The 20,547-nt window shown below is 41.1% G+C and overlaps 1 protein-coding gene across 2 annotated transcripts; it reads left to right on the plus strand.

Annotated features, from left to right (window-relative positions):
- The first annotated feature begins 667 nt into the window (after positions 1-667).
- Positions 668-14,959, plus strand: LOC134628930 (ectonucleoside triphosphate diphosphohydrolase 7-like). Of its 2 annotated transcripts, none has more exons than XM_063475768.1 (14): positions 668-853; positions 1,480-1,584; positions 1,850-2,035; positions 2,836-3,041; positions 6,552-6,702; positions 6,954-7,057; positions 7,181-7,240; positions 7,368-7,516; positions 7,615-7,781; positions 9,163-9,364; positions 9,481-9,600; positions 9,715-9,800; positions 10,977-11,138; positions 11,831-14,959. In XM_063475768.1, exons 2-14 carry the CDS (start codon positions 1,577-1,579, stop codon positions 12,045-12,047), a joined length of 1,818 nt encoding a protein of 605 aa, XP_063331838.1. In that variant the 5' UTR covers positions 668-853; positions 1,480-1,576; the 3' UTR covers positions 12,048-14,959. The 2 variants fall into 2 exon arrangements, with proteins under 2 accessions (XP_063331838.1, XP_063331839.1); XM_063475769.1 differs by having other exon boundaries at positions 1,483-1,584.
- The last annotated feature ends 5,588 nt before the right edge of the window (positions 14,960-20,547 follow it).

Here is a 20,547-nt window from a genome sequence, read left to right on the forward strand (position 1 = left end):
GCACACCAACAAATTAATTTGATTCGATAGACTAGCTGTCAATCATAGACAGTTCGCTCCAATTAGCCAGTTTGCGCTGGGCGGGTGGGTAAAGTGGGTGGAGTTTAAACCTAGTCTTTTGTAACTTCTTTTTATCACATGTGTATGTGCCTGCAGGAACGGGACGTCCCAGGTTACGCATCAACGTAAACTTGAACGAAACACATCTACACTTAAAGTTAGGGCATGTGGGGATTGCTGTTATTTTTCTTTAATGCTGGTATGTTAACTTGAGCAAAAGGGTATATTGTTTTTTTTACCTCACAAAATCATATGTCATATGGACTTTTTAATCTGGAGAAAACACAACTTACTGATTTTTCAAGATAAAATAAATTAATAAATTAATCTTTGATTAAAAAAAAGTCTGTAAAATGTTATAAACATATTATTATTGTTATTAATATTGCCAGTGTATGATCGTACATACACACTCAACGATCGCTATAGTCTGATGTATTTTTAATATTATTATTTCAGTTGTTGTAATAAAATAATTCCCATATGTCGGATAAATAAAATATTTCCCATTCCACCGTCATCAAGTTGTTCCATTGCATAGTTCTGATTATTCCTACAGTCTTGAATGCAGCAAGCCATCGCCTTTCGTGTTTGATGACGTAGCCAACCGGCTAACCGGAAATTTTATTAGAAATTTCGGTCATTTCCTCTCCGTCTCCTCGTCGTGTTCTCTAAACTAATAATTTACGGTGATGCGACGAGAGAATAAGGGATCGTATCGTCTTATCTGTCGAACTACAAACAAGTATTATTAATGTTTGTTACTGCCATGGTGGAGAAGAGGCTTCTGTAGGTACGTTTATAAGAGCGAGTGATAGCATACGGGTGCTGTGATGGTTATCAGTTGTTCGTAAACGTAGCCGGTTTGTAATTGAACCGTTATTAACAACGATAGCTACATTTGTAGCCAATAAATAAATACAGCATAGAATGTATTTTTCCCTCTGTTATTTGGTTTGGGTTACAGTTATTGTGTTTTATGTAACAGTTTTAGCTTATATAACTCAGAGGTAGGCTAGTTACACTGACCTGTGGAAAAAAAGGCAGAGATTATACTAAAATGGTCCTCTTCTATTTAACGACAGCGTCTAACAAGTGCAGCAGGGGATTTAACAATATATCACAGATTTGAAGCACAATATGCTTGTTGTTCTGGCAGGCAGGCTAGAGTAATTTGTTTGTTTGCAAGTGTTACAAATAAATTCGATTTTTTTGAGGTCGTAGCAAGTAAAATTAAGGCCTTACGAAGACAAACAGTGTTAGTTAGGTCTGCCAGTGTACAAGCTGCCAGCTGATTAGAATAAAGTATTTATTGTGTTGTAAAGTTTTTATTTTATTTTTATTTTTACGTGCATTTAGACAACAGAACATTAACATTAAGTCCGCTGAGCCTCTCCCCCCCTTCTTACTCCCTTCCAGCAGAAGAAAATTCAGAACAGTTGACAACATCATAATCAGCCTGCAGCCGCCATGAGGTGACGACTGTGACATTTTGTACTTTTGCTGACGTGGACACATGGCAAGGTAATAAACCGATAACAGTTTCTGCTGTCAGAGTATTACTGAGAAGCCCTTATGCTTGGCACTCTAACAGATGTTTTTTCATGGCTGTGGGAAACACAGGTGTTACTACTTATGTTACTATGGGCTCAGCACTTAACACAACAGAGCCTTTATTAATGCTATTACTTAAACTTGTATTTACCTAGTGTTTCATGTCAAAATGGCTGCCATGAGTTACGTCTGCTGTTGTATATAACAGTATCTGCTGTGTCTTCGTCTTCCACAGGATTACTTTGTCCTGCCTGCCAGCCTCCTGGTACTGCAGTGTGTCCCTGCTGTCTCTGGGCTGTGCCCCAAGACAGAGGCTTCTGCTCCTGCTGCTGCTGCTCATCACCTCTGCCTTCCTCCTTCTGGAAACCTACCAAAGGCAGCTATGGGGCACCCAGCGACGGTCTGGGACCCAAATTAACAAGTGAGTGGACGGAAATGAAACAAATAAACTCATTTCATTTGAGTCGTACACAGAGGCTGACAGAGTGGCCTCTTGCAAATCTGGAAGCCTTTTGGCAACGTGTTTTCCTCTTATATGCTACTTTGGGCTCACTTTAATAGATTCTTGTCTTCCTGTGTTAGTTTGTCTTTTTAGAAAATGCAATTTCAAAAATCTAGTCCCAAAACCTTTTCCAGTCAGTGTTGTAGAAGCTAAGCTAAACGAAGCATGGCTCTAAGGAAATAGGAGGGTGAAACAGCATGAAAACACTGGTAATCGAGCATGTCTGGTTCCAGGATGGTGAGGGGATGTGCCAAAACATGCCTTAAATTTAGGTGCATTTCATAATCAGCCACCATTAATCTGAGCAATGAAGACTAGAGAATTTATAAAGTGCCGCCATGTCGATCATATTCTCTTTGAGCTCAAATAATGCAGGCCCTCCTCTCTTTCAAGTGTGCTCAAGTGGAAAGCTCATGGTAAACAGATAACCAGCTTTGAGAGCACTGTTGAAAGGACTCAGTGTGTGGGACTGACTGCAGGTGTTCTCCTCAGTAAACAAGGGAAAGATATACTAAATAAGCAGATCATTTGGAAAAATGTAAATGCACTCTTTTCTTTGTATGAATGTGTAGAACATTTGTTTCAAGTGGATTTAAAGGAAGAAGCATGTCGGTGGATATTATTTAAGCTCTTGACACCTTTGTGCTTTCTTTGGTACATAAATGCAGTTTTCTGAGTATATTCTTCATCTCCTAATGTTTCTGTTTGCTCTCCTTCAGATACCTCTCCCTCACTGAGTCTATGGAGGCTACTGACATCCTCAACCCTTCACTGAATTATGGCATCGTGGTGGACTGTGGCAGCAGTGGCTCCAGGGTCTTTGTGTATTACTGGCCGCCCCATAACGGGAACCCCCACACCCTACTGGACATCAGACAAATGAGGGACCGCAGCCGCAACACTGTCGTCAAGAAGATCAAGCCTGGTGAGTAAGCGAAGCTCACTCGGAGTTTGTACAGTGTGTGGAAGCTTGCTGAGGACTTATAGCTCTGTTTGCGTGCACAAGAGCGCAGTGCTATTCGTTTAGGTAGTGAGGCACACCAATAACATGTATGCTTGTGTATAAATGCATTTAGGTTGTGGCTCATTTCTGTGGCTGTGTAACCACACTTTATATTAATCAGTTATAAATGACCACATGAGCAAATGTTAGACTGGCTTTATGAATAGATCCTCTGCCACTCCCCAGGCAGTATGGTGTACAGTAGTGCTGGGCGATATGACGATATATATCGTGTGGACGATAGAAAAGTGTCTATCGTGCCATTTGTCTTCTATCGTTTCTATCGTTTCTAACCCGAATTTTACAAATTATTACATAAAATATATCATTAACCCTTTACAACCAGTCAGAGCAGGCACACTCCGTTTTCCCTAACTATTTTTAAATCCCTGTAGAACTGTAACCACGTAAGGTAGCGCAATAATGGGTTTTTTTTTTTGCATATGAAACCGTAGGGGTTGTACTTACATCTTATTCCATTAGCTTGTCCTAAGTCACGGTTTTCTTCCACATATAGCTTTGCAAAAATTGCATATAAAGCACTTCCAGCAACAAAAACATAATATTCCAGAAACAGGCTTTGCCGATCCGATCAGCTGTTCATAACACTTCCTAGTTGGAATATAAGTCAGCGCAACTATCGCATGTCCGCCATTACCTGTCCGAAACCGGAAGTGACGTCACTTTCGCGGAAAATGTAGTTTTTTAAGCTTCAAAGTCTATGTTGGTGTTTTTAAAAGTCATGTTTGACTTTATGCTCTTCTGTATCGTTTCTGGGATGCTTAGAAGTCAAATTACACTGTTGGAAATAGTTTATTTTGATGCACATGCTGTTTTTTTGCAAATTTGCATTTATTTATTTTCATTTATATATAAAAATTTGTGTATCTCAAAAATAAAACTATGAAGACACTCAAAATAAATAAATGTAAAGATAAGCTCTGGCGGACTTGGTTCTATGGTAGGTCTTAAAGGGTTAAATAGCCTGTGCAAATATATTAGTGTTGTCTTCTCACTATACATGCTCTTAACTTTATGCAAGAGAAAATAAAGTATAAAAAAATGATATTTTTCGCAAAGAAACTGTCTTGTGGTTTTGCAACATGGTGCTGCTTTACATGCACCCGGATTTGCGACATACTTTACAGTAACTCAAAACAAAGACTGCACCCTCTCCACTCGCTGTTTACAGACTGCATACTTTCCAGATGACCACAGGTCAGGTGGTATATCGTGATATATATCGTTATCGTGATATAAAATAATTCATATCGTGATAAATATTTTTTCCATATCGCCCAGCACGAGTGTACAGTGGTTAGAACTTCAAAGCCACAATGTTTCTAGTTCAGGTCTACTGATTGGCTGGGGCCTTTCTTTTCCCTGTGTCTGTGTACGTATCAAAGTTTTAAGACATGGATATTAGGTTAAGTGGAAGTTCCTAGCTGGCCTTGGATGTGGGGTAGATGAAGTGCTTAGAGCATATAGAATTAAACACTGTATGAATATGTGGTTAAAGTTCTTTGTCTGGATTTGAAAAGTCCTTTCTGTCATTTTTATCGTCCTTCATCCTCCTACATATTCCTCACATCCTACTGTCTGCACTCTTGTGTATCCTCCTCTCTCTCTCTCTCTCTCTCTCTCTCTCTCTCCCTCTCTCGCTTTTCTTGTAGTATAGACATCCTTTCTTATTATCTGCTGTGGTAGAATAACATGTGAGTTATTGACCAGTTTTGTGAGCCACTGATAATTTTATGAATGTTTTTTTCAGATGGAAATTAGTTTGCAAAAGTTTCACTGTAGAAGGCTTTTATAAGAACTGAACAGTTTCTGTGTATTGAAATGCTAAATGGCTTTTAATTTGAAACATATACAGGAAATGTTACATTTGTATAAATGGTGTACCCTTAACAGAACAGGAGCAGATCAGAGTACTAAAATTCTCTTTATACTCAGTCAGAAAGATTTAGGAAAGGCTAGTTGTGCTCAGCAGTCGAGGTAAATAAAAGTCGGATGGCGTAAGATGAATCACAGTGTTCACGTAAATGAATGAGCAATTAGAAGAAACATTGTTTCTAGGTTTGCTTAACTGTAACTGTTTAAGCCTTATGTACAGACCAGAAACAAAGTGACAAAGAATGATTGTTTATTTGTTTTGTTTTGTTTTTGGTGCCAGATGGTGCCAGTGAGACAGAAGATGATGGCGACAGGGAGATCATTTCTTATTCACTGTTTGCCCTTTGGCTCACGGCCAGAAAAGTGAAAGTCAGAGCATGTGAAACTGGAAAGAACATGATGGAAAACAGAAAGTAGGAAAAAGATTAACAGATTTGGCTTCGGTTGTTTTTCCATGCAAAGTGAACTTTCTGATGGTGTTACACTTAATTCCATTTTATGTATGTGACTAAACACTGCCTTATAAGTCACTTTTAATTGAAAGATCCCAAAATTAAAATGATATAGGACCATTTAATATTTGTATATTTTCTTTATCTCTTTCTCATTATGTCTTTCTCCTCCTCTTCATCTGTCTCATCCATCACTTTTCTGTCTCCCCTCATTTCCACCTCATCCTCTTCCTCCTCACCTCAGGCCTCATCTCCTGAACTAAAATCAGAGCTCTAACACACAGATCTGTGCATTAATGCTTATACATGCTTATCCATGGCTGATATTATCACAATTACTTAATGTCAGCAGATTAGATATGTGACCCTCCCAACTCGTATCCGACTCCTTTCACAAATGTTCACAGCCTCCTCAAGAACAAATAGACATCTGGCATGTTGAGTAAGAATAGGATTATGTACCTAAATTGAGAGGGGTAAAAAAAAATCTACTAGATTTTACACACTGTACCTTTAAATAATTAGTCACATCAGTGGTGAGGAGCTTTCAGTCCCTGCGACTTTGTTTTATCTCTGCCACAGCAGGCAGATTAGATAGAATGCTGCAGTTAAAGGAAACCTGACCCTTTGAATGCCGGGACATCGTTGTGTAACAACCATTCTAATCGTTTTCCTTTTAAGGCTTTTATGATTGATGTGTGGTGTGTAAGGTTATAATGCTGATGTCTTAGCTTTGTCTAGTTCAGTGATCTGCATCAAATACTTCCAGATTTTTCATATCATTCAGCATTTATTCCTACCAAAACACACTGATATATTTTAGACCAAGTCATGTAAAGTGTTTGTGTGGAACCTCAACTATAACTATATATTAGTCATTTATAAGTAATTTTATGACCCAAATTAACCCCGTTCAACTTCATCTTATCTTGCATTAGATTAGATTAGATTTAGATTTTCTTTCTGTTCCATTATGGCCGACGTATTAGCTTTCTACATTAGCTAGCTCTGATTTTATAGCTAGCTAAAAATTGTGAATTTTGTATTTTATACCTGATTGTACTGTGTGTGTGTATTCTCTCAGGAATCTCCACTCTGGCAACCACACCAACGCAGGCCAGTGACTACCTCCACCCTCTCCTCAGCTTTGCTGCTGCTCATGTCCCGAAGAACAAACACAAAGAGACTCCACTCTACATCCTCTGTACAGCTGGCATGCGGCTGCTGCATGAGAGGTAAACAGAACACCACGCAACAGCATCAGTTTTTAATCTAATGGTATTTTAAGGGAGACCTGGTATGGTTGTTTCCAGCTCCCACTGTGAACCATTTGACTCTACTCTAGTAAAGCTGATATAGTCTCCCTCACCTTTCTTCTGATTGGCTGTCCCTTGTAAATGGAGGGTTTGCAGCTTTCCTCATTTGTTCTGTATTTCTATATTGTGAACAAAACTTCACATTTTATGCTGTACTTCTCTGCATGTAGACAGCAGGCAGACATTATAGAGGATCTTGTCACCGATGTCCCCCTGGAGTTTGATTTCCTCTTTTCCCGTTCACATGTTGAGGTCATCTCTGGGAAACAGGAAGGTGAGCTGACAGGCTTGTTTACCCTGCTGATAGTGGCACTCTTTAAATCTGACACTTCTAACTGCTGCCTGCTTGTTTCTGTGTCTTCTCACTGTGAAACGACATGTTCCTCTGACCTCGTAGGAGTGTATGCTTGGATTGGCATTAACTTTGTCTTGGGCCGCTTTGACCATCCTGATGAGGGTGAGTGTGACGGAGGCATGATGTTTACCAAACTCACACTAATGTTTGTTTCACGTGTGTTTTATGCAAAATTGTTATTTTTGGGGGGTGGAATTTTTTAAATATTTTTTAAAAACTATTTTTTTAGAGGACGCCACAGTCGAAGTGACGACAAGTTCTCAGAACCAGCAGCCAATCAGCAGACGGCGCACAGTGGGCATCATGGATATGGGTGGAGCTTCGCTTCAGATCGCCTATGAGGTGCCCAGCGCCATCACCTTCAACTCACCTCAAGAAGTAAGGAAATACACTGAGTACTGACCTGTCCTGCCTGTGATGTAGCCTGGAAGGCTGGTCCCGTCTGCATTAGCGTAACACATCTGTGTGGTTTTCAGGAGGAGGCAGGGAAGAGCGTCCTCGCAGAGTTTAATCTGGGCTGTGATGTCGAGCACACGCAACACGTGTACCGAGTGTATGTCACCACGTTCCTGGGCTTTGGAGGAAACATGGCCAGGCAGCGCTACGAGGACCAGCTCTTTAACAGCACCTTCACCAAGAACAGGTTAGTCACATGTGTTTTTTTATGCTTGAAGCACACTGTGAGATACCTGCAAATATTTTTCATTATTATTATCCTCTATTGTGTATGTTTTTCACCAGCTGTCACCTTCAACTTAGAAAAACCATTCAACCACCGTTAGATTGCTCTTCTTTTCTACATGGCTTTTTTGAAATTTTCAGCTTTATTCAACAAAATTTATAATGTATTTCAATGGAGAGAAGTGTTTAAACCCTCTTTTAAGTTGCTCCTCTTTTAACTCTAACTGCTTCCACATACGTTCACCTACAGACACCTTTCAGACTTTAAAACAAAGCCAAGACATTAAACTATTGAGCTTGTATTTATCTTTTCAATATCTTTTATAGTTTTTCTTCAGTTCCAGTTTTCATGCTTTTTTTCACCCGTTTCAGAGTTTATGATGAGTGTCTGTGGGATCGGTTAGAGTGGGGTAGAGTGGGACAAGTCCAAAAATGAATCACATTTTTTTGTCTTTCAACTGCTGCTGTGTTGACAGTTTTCCCTCTACAGCCATTGTTTTACCCATAGCCATTATTGTCCTCTTTCATCAGTGTTATTATCATTAAGGTCCTCCTGTAAATGCCTCCTCCATCCAACTCTTTCATAGAGCACAATGTTAAAACAGCTCCCATATTTCATCTGAAAATAAGAATTGCAGGTTGTCTTTACACTGTCACCACGTCCGTATAATAAACTCTACAGATGTGAACAGGATGTCAGTATTTACTGCAGTCCAAAAGCTGTTTGCAGTTATTTTCAGTTGTTGAATTTAAATGTGTGTGAACGACAGAGCATTCTGATTGGCACATTAACTTAATTTACTCTAAACGTATCTGAAGCAAACAAAAATCAACACCTGTCTCCCAGGTGTGTTACCATAAGAGACCAGCATCTAGACGGTGTCTTTTCCTCTCATGCCTTTCGTATTACTCTTACCCAAAGTCAAGCTGGCACTTCCCACAGCTGTTTTCTCTATTTGCTTCTTTCCAGGTTTTGCTGAACCTTGTAAAAATACTGTCTGCCTTTAACTTGGTTTAATCTCAGAAACTAAAAAAAACAGCGCCATCTACCTGCACACAATCACACATCCTCTCTAAAATCCAATCTGGAGCATGTGATGTGAAATATAGTGTACATACATTCAGGACTGGGAATATTTTGTGTATAAAATGATATGAATAATTAATTATCTTGATTTGACAATGTTGATTCAGTCTTTTAAACATCCTATAACTGATCAAGTATTTAATTCTGGTTCACTGATTTATCTAATTATAGACACTTATTTTTCTAAACCTCACATTCTTTCGGTGTAGCTGAGTGAAGGAAATAGATTTTAAATTTTTTTCATGTTATTGTCCAGATATCTAACCACACAGACAGGTCTGAGTAAGGACAAACCGTACCTGGACTCCTGCCTGCCCGTCGGACTGACTGAAACAATAGTCCGGGACAATCGCACGCTGCACCTGAGGGGTCAGGGTGACTGGACCAAGTGTCAGGAGGCAGTGCGACCCTTCCTGGGTCTCCATAATGGCACTATGTCACCAAGAGGTGTCTATCAGGTATGGATCTTTATGATAACAAGGTTTTGTTTATGGTATTGATCACTGCTCAGTCTTTCCTCAATTCTTTATAAAGTAGAGATGCAAAGAAAAATTGGCATCTAATATTTTTGCAGGCTCCCATCAACTTCAGCAACAGTGAGTTCTATGGTTTCTCTGAGTTTTACTACTGTATGGAGGACGTGCTCAGGATAGGAGGACAGTACAACAGTGAGAAATACTCCAAAGCTTCTATGGTAACAGACACACAACACCAGTCCTTCCATTAGACAAATATATTAGATAAAAGATTTTAACATTCTGTGTTTGTTCAGTGAAAGTTCAGTTTCATGTTTTGGTTTATTTAACAGGACTACTGCTCTACCCAGTGGTCGACACTGAAACAGCGTCTGGAAAACCACCTTTACTCCAAACAGGCAGACGACAGCAGACTGAAGTAAGTTCAGTTTTCTGGCTGTCTTCATGCTATTATAAATTATCCGTGGAAACACCTGCACACAAACGACACACACACAAATAAATGTGGCATCTTTTGAGCATTTTCCAGTTCTGTGTGTGAGTTTTTTCATAGCAAAGCGCAGAACCTGAGATGTAAAGCATGTCATTATCACAATCGCCAATTCACTTTTATTAGGCCACACGAGGAGGAACTCTTCAGTTACTCCCTGACTACTTCACTGACCATATGTAGAAAATGGGCAAAGTTACGTCAGCCGTTGGTTTGTGTTTATTTTTGTGTCAGCAAACCAAATTTCTAGAACTGGACATGTTTGTGGCTAAAATCTTCACATATTTAAGATACACACATATTTATTCAGTCTAGCAAACTGCAGTTAATTGCAGATTGTCATATTGTGTGTTGTAAATGAGGATACTTCTTTTCTCCTGCTTTCCACATATAAACAAGTCTCTCTGAACTTGATTTTCAGCCCATAAACTCTTGGTAAGTAAGGCTGACCCAATTCTTCTGCCAATGCACAACAGTGGATTATTTCAGTAACACCAGGAGCTGCAGGCACATCCAAGCATTTCGAGGACAGTAAACAAAAAAAAAACAGAACAAATATTTTCACATTGCTCACTTCTCAGTTCTTTACATCACTAACTATAAATTATGCATAAATTATGTATAAATACACAAACAAACTCAAATTTTACACGCGAGTCTTTATGACCTGACATCCCTAAATTGAAAAAAGGAGGAAAAAAAGCAAAAAGCAACTCTTACCGTCATGTACCAGCTGAAATGTTCACCCCAGAAACTGATATGGCTTTGCAGTTAAGTGCAAGTTGTTGTAACAGCCTGCTGCCATCGTTTTGCCACTTTCAGACGTAGAATTTCACCCACAGCTTTGTTTGTCTCAGTGGGAAATGGCAAATGAAGGCTAATGATGTCAGCTACATCACTCTTCAGACTGTGTTTTGATTCTTGAAAGAATGATATACTGCTGCTGGCAAAGTTGCAAAAGTTATTCCCTTTTTTGCCTGCAGGTGGTGCACATTTGCTTGACTCTATCTGCAGCTGTAAATCTAAATGGCTGCTTTGTTTTTCCTGCCCTCAGATGTCACTTTCATCCTACTCTGACCCATTATTGTGCTGTTTTTACCCCAGGTATCAGTGCTTCAAGTCAGCCTGGGTGTATGAAGTGTTACACTCTGGTTTCCGTTTCCCCACCGACTACCCGAACCTGAAAACAGCCCAGTTGGTTTATGACAAAGAGGTCCAGTGGACTTTGGGGGCCATCCTGTACAAAACCCGCTTCCTGCCTCTCAGGTAACTGTCAGATATGTCACACTTTAACTCTACACTAACTTGCGCTGGTTTTTCCTTTCACTCATTTGCTCCTGTTATCCCTGCACTGAGTTACCTTTTAACTTGTAGATTTGTTTGGGGAAAAACACAAGATGTGTCGCTATGAAAAACACGGCTTACGTCTTTATCTTGTCACGGTCTAAAATCAGCTATAGAGCGATTCAGTTCATTTTTATTCATGTAGCACTAAATCAGAACAACTGTCACCCGACACCTCGAGGGGCTTTAGACTCTAAAGTAAAGACGCTAAAGTAATGCAGAAAAAACCCAGCAATCACTTTGAGCAACCACTCTGTGACAGTGGGAAGGAAAAACTCCCTTTTAACAGGAAGAAACCTCCAGTAGAACCAGGCTGAGACAGGAGCAGCTAACTGCTTTGACTGGTGGGGGACAAAAGACACGCTGTGCAAGAGAGCCACAAATTAATAATAACAAGCACAGTGCATCATATAAACAGAGTTTGTTTACCTGAAAAGATTTTTAAACTGAAATGAAACAGTTACAGAAAGTTATAACTTGACTCCCACCTCCCAAAACTGCCCCCCAAAAATAATACACCAGCTAAACAGAATGCTGCTCCTGCTGCTCTGCTCATTAGCAAGGATTTGTTTTGGATTAAACATGTGCTTCCTCTGCCCCGCTTGTTTCTCCAGGGACCTGCAGCAGGAAGCACTGCGGCAGAACCACCCCAGCTGGCTGCGCTCTTCATTCGTCTACAACCACCACCTGTTCTCACTCTGCATCCTGGTGGTGGTGCTGGCCATCCTGCTCTACATCCTGCGCCTGCGGAGGATTCACCAGCGGGAGCAGCGGCAGTCTGAGGTCCTGAACCTCCTCTGGGTGGAAGAGGGAGAGGCTCTCCTCCCCTGAGAAATATGTCTGGGACGGGAGGCTCCACACTAATCGCATACAGTCTTATATGTGCCTCACTGTGTGTGAAAAATGTGAGTATGGAGGACAGTTGAGGAAGGGAGAAATTACTCAGTGGAAAAGTGTGTGACTTGGTAGATTATGATGTAAGAGGAGACTAGACAAAAACATCGCAGCATGGAGACAGTTTAATGAGCCCCGAAATCAAACACCTCTGTATATCCTTTGATCGTACAGAGCTCACCTCAGACTGGAAAGGCAGACTCTGGGCTCACTTTCTTCTCTTCACAACCACTTTGGATGAAAAGAATCACCCCAGGTTTACAGGATCAAACCACTCCTTTTTTTGGGGGGGGGGGGCTACCCATTCCTTCCAATATCTTATTTCTAGGTTACAGGTTACAGGATGTGGTGTCATTGTTAATGTTTCCACTGCTGACTGAGGAGAAAACACAAGAGGATAGAGATAATTTTGCAATATGGGCTCACTGGAGAGGAAAAGTCACCTAAAAGGACAGCAGAGGGAGTGGTCATTCGTTATCATCTAATTGTTTTGTTTTTTGTTTTATCATATTGAAAGTCAAAGCGATTGCACAAAAATTCAGTTCTTAAAGGGGACCTTAACATTTTTCCCACCGATGTAGTGTCACTGTGGTTGGTGGTCATATGAAATAAAAGTGTCAAGTAATGAGGTCAGTCAGTGGGCAATAATCTCTGTGGGTAAAAGCTCAGGCTTCAGACTGATTTAAACACTCAGTTTGACATTGTTTTTTCTACCCTTGGCTCTGTATGATATCAGTGACAGGGGATAGCCCAAATATGGGCATCTCAGGCACATTACACTCACTGTGAGCACAGAAGCCCCCGCTGGCTTAAAGGGAAGGTCGCAAGAGCGAAAGCAGTTCACTTTAGATAGAAGATGAACTGGGGGGCTCCACTGAGACCCAGTATAAGTTAAACAAGGATTATATTTAGACGTGAATCATACAGAGCTACTCTGGTACAGTCAAAGGATAAAAATGAGCATATTAGGTCCACATAAAACAAACCCAGGCAGCCTGAGCTCTGCTCTAAGTTTAATGTGAGCAGAGCTGAGAGTAGGCAGAGGCTGAATGAGTGCCAGATGTTTATATGGACCACCCATCACGAGACAGGTTGTGTACATATATGACTGGATGGTATATGATGCATGTGATTATAGAGCGACTTCCGTTTTAACGCAAATCCTGTTTACATGCTGTTTACATCTCCAAATATCACACAAACACAACATTATGCTACAACATGCCAAACATTACTCACCTGTGTCAGTGGCTGCTGCAGATGGGAAATACCAGGAAAAATCTGCCACTTTTGCATACATATTTTTGTATCCTACATGTCCTGTGCTTTCCCCCCGCCATCATTTCTGTAGCCCAGTGTTACCTTCCCTTTATCTGTGAAATGACATCTGTAACAAACAAAGCTGCCTCATACCTGAGAACTTATTTTTGTTTCAGCCTTTGTGCCCAGCTCAATTGCTCACTCCTCCAAAACTGGCATTTCATTATAAGTTAGTGCAAGTTGATTTAAAGCTTGTTGTCACCATTTCTCCACGATCAAAGATCGGGTTTCATCCTCAGCTCCGTTCGTCTCGATGGGAAGATTTCCTTGAAAGCAATCCTGCAGACTGATGATGTCAGCTGCATCACTTTGGCCTCAGACCATGGTTTGATACTTGAATTCCACTGCTGTCCTGCCAAGACCCCCGTCCAACCAAATTTTAATCAGAGGGTAGGCAGGGCCAAGAAGCTTTTTAGCTGAAATAAGCAAGGAGGCTTAATCAGAGTCTGGACAGAGGCACTGAAAGCAGAAGAAGAACCTGCAGGCCTGATTTAAGCAGATGCTGTCTGATTTTTGAATGCAATAACTCAGAGAAAGGGGGAGGGAAACTTTCCCTGTGCCTCAGGCTTAGATGGATACTGGGACATGAACAAATGTACAGAACAGCTCTCAGTCTGTGTTTCTAATATCAAGATGAACTACTTTAAAGCCATTTTTAGGAGTAGAGCCTAATGCAGACAAAGAGGTTTATTCCATTCTGTGTCTACTGTATTGTATAGCTGTAAATTGAAATCACTGTTTTGTTTTTTGTTTGTTTTTGAGCGACATGTGCTGACAAACTGATTGAGCTGTGCAGCAAACCATGAAGATAGAAATATGTGTTTGAGCCACACCTGGTGACATTTCCTGAGAAGTCATAGAAATCATAGATCCTACAGTGGATTGTTTTTAAATGTTCAAATGTATGGCTCAGAGTTTCTCACAGCGATTTCAGTCAGTGGGACGGGGCATGATTCATCCAGCTGAACGATGATGACTCCATTGTTTTCAAAGAAAACTGTCCTTTTGTAAGCTGTAAGTGGTGCTAATGTGAATGTTTTGTTGTTTAGAGAAGCGGAGCCGTTTGAGAGCTTTGCGTCATTTCAGAAGGTTAAATATGTTCTCTTGTTTTCTCCGTTCTGCTTCTCCTCCTATAGATGAGTTCTGACTTGTCTTCATCAAATCGTCAGTGTTCATTTGTAACATTTCTCCCATCTGTATGCAACAAATACTTTCACTCTTGTATTCTTAATCAATGAGACTTGAGTGCCAACAGGTCCATTTTGTTTCATTCCAGTTCTTATGTTAAAAAAACTGCAAACCTCTTTCTGATCCATCCTGATGAGGATTTTTAAGATTTCTGCTGCTTCTGTGATATTTTGACTCCTGACAGAGGACCAGTCATTGACTGTCTTTCCAGAGCTGGGCATTGTGCAATCTTGAACAGTAATTCACTGAAAAGGAGACTTGATTTCAATGTTTTTAATTGTGGTACTTTTAATGTAAATGTGAACCGAATCAATCCCAATAAATGGTTCTTTGTAATTCAAGTGATTTGACTCTTGATAGCACACCTCACACAATGCACAGAACTAACTGCAGACATGAAATGGTGTCAGCTGTGTTCAAGCAAAGCAACAACTGCTGGATATGAAAATCCAACATCCAAGTGCCAAAATAGCCATGGGATCCTTTTGGGCAGCCAATGGCTGACTGAAAAAGTGAGTCAGTCCAATCAATTCCCCTAGAGACCCATGTTAAAATCAAAGACTGTATACAAATAATGGCAATAGCCACGTTCATTCACTCACTGTTTCTGGACTCTGCATATGAGGGTTCAAGTGTAATCATGCTGGAACTGTAGAAAAGTAGTGACACAATCAGACACTCATCTCCACAGTGACACCGATTAGCAACTTTTTCTATGATCACCCGACCCCTTTAAATTGTTTTGGGGTTTGTTTTTTTACATTAGCTGGTTTGAGTCACTGAAACAGACTTTTGTGCTTTCTAATGTGGGAACTTTTAGTGCCTTTTTTGTTATTGTTTGAAAAATAATAAAGCTTGCTGTGTGATTAAATATACTAGCAGACTATTTAAGAGGACTAACTTTTCAGTATATGAAATTATATTTAGCAGGATGTCTGTGCAATATCCAGCTAAGCTTAAAGCTGGAGTCAAGGCTTCAAAATGTAAAAACAAAAACACCCAGTTATATAGTTCATTGTGGTCAAATGACGAAATTTTCCCATCAAATCACATCAGGTCATTTATGGTATTAACGGTAAATTTTTTAGGAAAAGAAATATTGGAACTGAAACTATCACAATTCATAGTAAGTTGCTGTGGGTTTTTCATTTTTGTTAGTCTGAGGTAATAAACCAACAGATCATATGTAGATGATATAAATGTAAGCAAATAAATGGTGCCATTTAATGGATCTTTTGAGAGATGGTTTGATGAAGTTAAATAAACTTCCCTACCTCACTTCTAGTAACATTTATTCAGAAACTCTTTTATATCACTATATTTTCATCTATGAACATGCCAATAAGCTTCAGCTAAAGTGCAACTAAAAAATCTGACAAGCTTCAGTGACTGTGCATGTGTGAGGAGATCAGAATGTAAGCAGGGTTTGAAGATTTCTTTTAGGCATTTTTTCATCTTTAACTTACATAAGTTTTCATACAGAGCGATGGGAGTGTGAATGGATTTGAGAAAGACTGCTTTTCACTGTGCCCGTTCTGGACAATGGTATTTGGATACTACAATCACCACAAGTACATGATTTTTATTGTATAAAATGAACAAAAGTGATACCAAATGGCATTTATAGTCAGAAAGCTAGTTCATTTAAAAAAATCTGAAAAAATGAAACCAACAAATAGTGACAAATTCTGCAGGTCTTCAAACAGGCCATCTGAAAAGTTTGTGCTAAAAACTCCTTTATTACGTTTTTTTTTTTTTTTTTCCCCCACCTGTCCCGTTTGGTTCTTTTGCCATCAGAATTATTGTCTAAAGGCGAAGAAAGATCCCCAACGGATTTACTTTACCAAATGGACCATCCCAGCCTTGCCGTAATGGTCCATTTGATTCACCTTTTATTGTTTATTTTATTTTCACTTGCTGAATACGGGACAGACTTGACTGGTGGAAAGAAAGGGGAGAAAGAAAGAGGGAAAGAAAAAAAAAACTGAGAAGAGGGACGGGGAAAAAGGGCAAAAAACAAAAACCAACAGAATAAGCAGACAAAAAATACATATATCGATCACCTGGATCACCTGTTGAGAAAGAAAAAAGAAAGCAAGCAGAAGAAAACGAGTAATAAACAACATCACAATGATATATGAGAATATGACAGTAAATACTAAATATTAAACATTATTGTGCAGCACGTGAGATCGACAGCGCACAGTGTGCTTTGAGGTAGGAGCCAAAAAGGGTGTAGTTTGTGTGTGTGATCACCTGTGTGTACACCTGTGAGCATGGACGCGCTTGTTTTTTTTTTTGTTGTTTTTGTTTTTTTTGTTTGTTTTTTTTTAAAAGGTTCCTTCATGTAATGATCTGCTAGAGGGTGTGGGGGGCCACTGCCCCGTCCTCCAGGGCATGAAGCAGGTATGGAGGAGATCAAAACTCCAGACATCCAGAGGCCCCCAGAACACAAGAGACCAAGGAAGACCAACAGAGGGGCAGCCGCGCCACTATCCCAGAAAGAGCTGAGGAGAGCCCCAGATGAGGGATCACTCAGCAGCCGCGGAGCAGAAGCCAGGGGGGGTTGCAGTGATGTGCCCGTGAGCTCCGCCGGCAGCCAGCTGCGCCTGAGTGACCGAGCCCCGGGCCGAGAGGCCGAGGGCACCCCATCTCCGAAGTGGCCCGAGCGAGCCCCAGGCTCCAGGCCCCGATAAGCAGCCGCCAAGGAGTGAGCCGGTGGGTACCTGGGCGCCCACCCCCGGACACAAAGAACCACCAACGCACCGATGTCTGAGGGCGTCCGCCACCGGCAGGGGAAGTGGTGGGGGGAGATAGGCCTCCAAACCTTGGAGGGCCTGAGATGTCCCCAGAGAGGTGGCGTCTGATACCCAACCTGACATATAGACACAGACATACAGGCACACTCAAATACAAACATCCATTCCCACCCTCATGCTCTCATATACAATTACTCAACACTCACCCAACGTGGAGACAGACATAGAGAGACACTGTACACACAATCACACTCCCCAAGCGTACTCTAAGCCCCGGGTCTAGGTACCCTTGCCCCTGGAGGGGGAAACTGCGCCCAGACCCAGGTGGTGTTACCCTTTTCCCTGCGGTGGGGAGAAGCAGACCGCCCCGACTCCGCAGCAGCAGGGAGGCCCCACATTCCAGACCCCAGTCGGACGGCCAACTCCTCCTCCTAGCCCCCCCGCTCCTTTATTACGTTAACGTAATAAAGGATAACGTAATAAATAATTAACGTAATAAAGGATAAAGGATTTCTTTGCATCATCAGATGGGGAAAGAACATCAAGGTCTAATATGTTCAATTTGATAATACAGACAAAACAGGGACCCGATCTTTGGGGTCCCTGCGATTTTTGACGCAGCGTGTTTTAGGGTTTGAAAGCCACAGAGACGCGGTGGCGTTTAGAGAAAGCGCAGGGCAGGGATAGCTCAGTAGGTAGGGTGGTTGCCTACCTTTCCATGATCGGAAAGTCGGGGGTTCGAATCCACTGAACGGGTACCCTGAGGTACCCTTGAGCAAGGTACCGTCCCTACACACTGCTCCCCGGAGCTCCTGCTCAGTGGCTGCCCACTGCTTCACTGAGTGAATGGGTCAAATGCAAAGAGAGTAATTTCCCCACGGAGATCAATAAAGTATACATCATTATTATTAGATGCATACGGGATCACTAAGGGTTTCCGCTTAGGCAGCAGTTGTCCTTCTCTCCTGGAGCTTTCTTTAGGCTTTGACAAATGTCCAGCTGGGATAACCACATTTACTCAGGGCCTTCTTGATGTGATGTTCTTCCTGGCCGCTGTGTCTGTAGGGATGGTGTTCGCTCTGTGTTGTAGCGTCCTGATGACACCCAGTTTATGCTCCGGTGTATGATGAGAGTGAAACCTTAAATACTGATCCATATGCATAGGTTTAAACATCTACTTTAAATATCCCCCATTACTGATGGAAATGTCACAATCTAAGAAGGCTAACCTGACATTTTTCATATCCTCCCTGGTGGATTTGATGTTTTGGTCCACCAAATTAATGTCATCCATGAATTGTGGTTCATCCTGACACAAAGGTGTCTGAACCAATGACTTGGTGCTGTTCCAGGGTATGATAACAGAATTCTCTTTTCCACTTCTTTCATGTCCACATTGGTCACAATGGTGAACCCATGGCACACGCGGGTTAGTGCACCATGGGTTGTCATGGTGCCATGGGTCAGTATTACATGACCTTTGTATTTGAAATACGTGGAATTAAGACACAGTTCTAAGAGCAAACACACTTGGTCTGTGGTGAGAGTGGTCCTGTTGCTGAGGTTGGGGTCATCCTGTAATCTCTTATGAACAACCTCCACTGCTTCAGTGACTGGAACACAAGTGAAGAGAGATGTAACATCGTACAAGACCATGGTTTAATCTGCCTCCATAGGACATTTCTCACCTTCTCAACAAAATCCAAAGTGTTCTGGATGGGGTGTTCAGAGCTGTCTACCAACGGGTTGAAGATCAAAGCCAGAGACTTTGAGATGTTATAGGTGACCGAGTTGATCATACTGTCATGGTGTGCTGTGTGGCAGGCAGGAATTGGACCCAAAATGCCGGACTCATGGAGGCAAAAACGTGAACTTGAAAGCAGCTTTAATGCTGACCAAAGGAAAACCAAACAGAAAACCTAAACTGGAAAGCTAGAACCAAAATACACAAGAAAACATCAGGAGAGACACAGCACGAGGGAGAACTGACATTAACGACACGACGCAGAACACTGGAGGACACACACTATAAATACCCAGGCAGGAACATGAGGGAACGAGGAACAGGTGGGAACACAGCCGGGAGAAATTAGACTAAACGAGACAGAAGAAGCGAAACTAGAACATAGACATAAGATATGAACCTTCAAAATAAAACAGGAAATCCACAGACTGAACACAGATAACTCTGACCAAGAACAGGAGGAACACAGTACAGGGGCCAGAGTGACATCAGGGGCAAAGGAATACACAAGCTAAGAAATATAGAACAGAAACCAAAACACCAGTAGTCATAAGCCAAGAACCAAAAGGAAAACAGCCCAATAACTAATAATATAGAATCAAAACACTGGGCCACAGGCCCAGGATCGTGACACATACAGACAATTGGTGTTAAAGTTACACCCTGTTTATGTGGTGAATGATATCAATGATCTTTGATCAGTGGTTGTTGATCAATGATAATGCCAATTTGCATACTACTTAACTTATTTTACTTTATTGACTTATATAGCACTCTTCACAGGATAAAAACCACAAAGTGCTTCACAATAATATGAAACAGATATTAATGATCAAGAAACTGTCCTCACAGCCCATTGTTCGTCTGAGACATTCCCTTTCTCTTTGAAGAGAGAGCAAAGTCACTCAATGATTGACTGAACATCTCTCCTACTGAAACTGCTACATCCAGATCCCATTTTTGGGATTTCCTTACCTGGATCATTGAGCATGCATCGAGACATCTTTGAAATAGTTGTGGTGAAAGTTGCCTCTATGCTACAGCCAACAGAAGGTCTGGTAAGAACTGGTAACTTTAAATTTGGGGGTGGGGGATTTAGGATTATAAAAGGGACATTTTAACACTCTGTCAGCTGATATGCTTTGGATCAGTATCATTTTCTGTTACTTAAGTACATTTTTTTGGTGAATTTTGTTTAGGTTTGCATCCAAATTTTCTGTCTGGAAGTATTCCAGTTGCTTTTTTCCTCCACACAATCTTTCTATGTAGGCTGATTTGGACTCATCCAAAAGCTGTTGGTTCTGGGCATCTTCTTCTGCAAACTGAATGGCTTTTTAAAAAAATGTATAAATACTGTTCCCAGTGTATCACTCTCCCTTGCTGATTCTATCTCTAACGTTTTGTTTGCAGGCATATACCTCAGTAT

Source organism: Pelmatolapia mariae, linkage group LG6 (assembly GCF_036321145.2).
Source record: "Pelmatolapia mariae isolate MD_Pm_ZW linkage group LG6, Pm_UMD_F_2, whole genome shotgun sequence".
Classification (NCBI taxonomy): domain Eukaryota; kingdom Metazoa; phylum Chordata; class Actinopteri; order Cichliformes; family Cichlidae; genus Pelmatolapia; species Pelmatolapia mariae.

What these genes read in the sequence shown, in the direction of transcription:
- LOC134628930 (XM_063475768.1), top strand. An exon ending in TCTGGGACCCAAATTAACAA is followed by an intron (nt 2,036 to 2,835) that starts GTGAGTGGACGG and finishes GCTCTCCTTCAG; the next exon opens with ATACCTCTCCCTCACTGAGT. An exon ending in ACCCGCTTCCTGCCTCTCAG is followed by an intron (nt 11,139 to 11,830) that starts GTAACTGTCAGA and finishes TTGTTTCTCCAG; the next exon opens with GGACCTGCAGCAGGAAGCAC.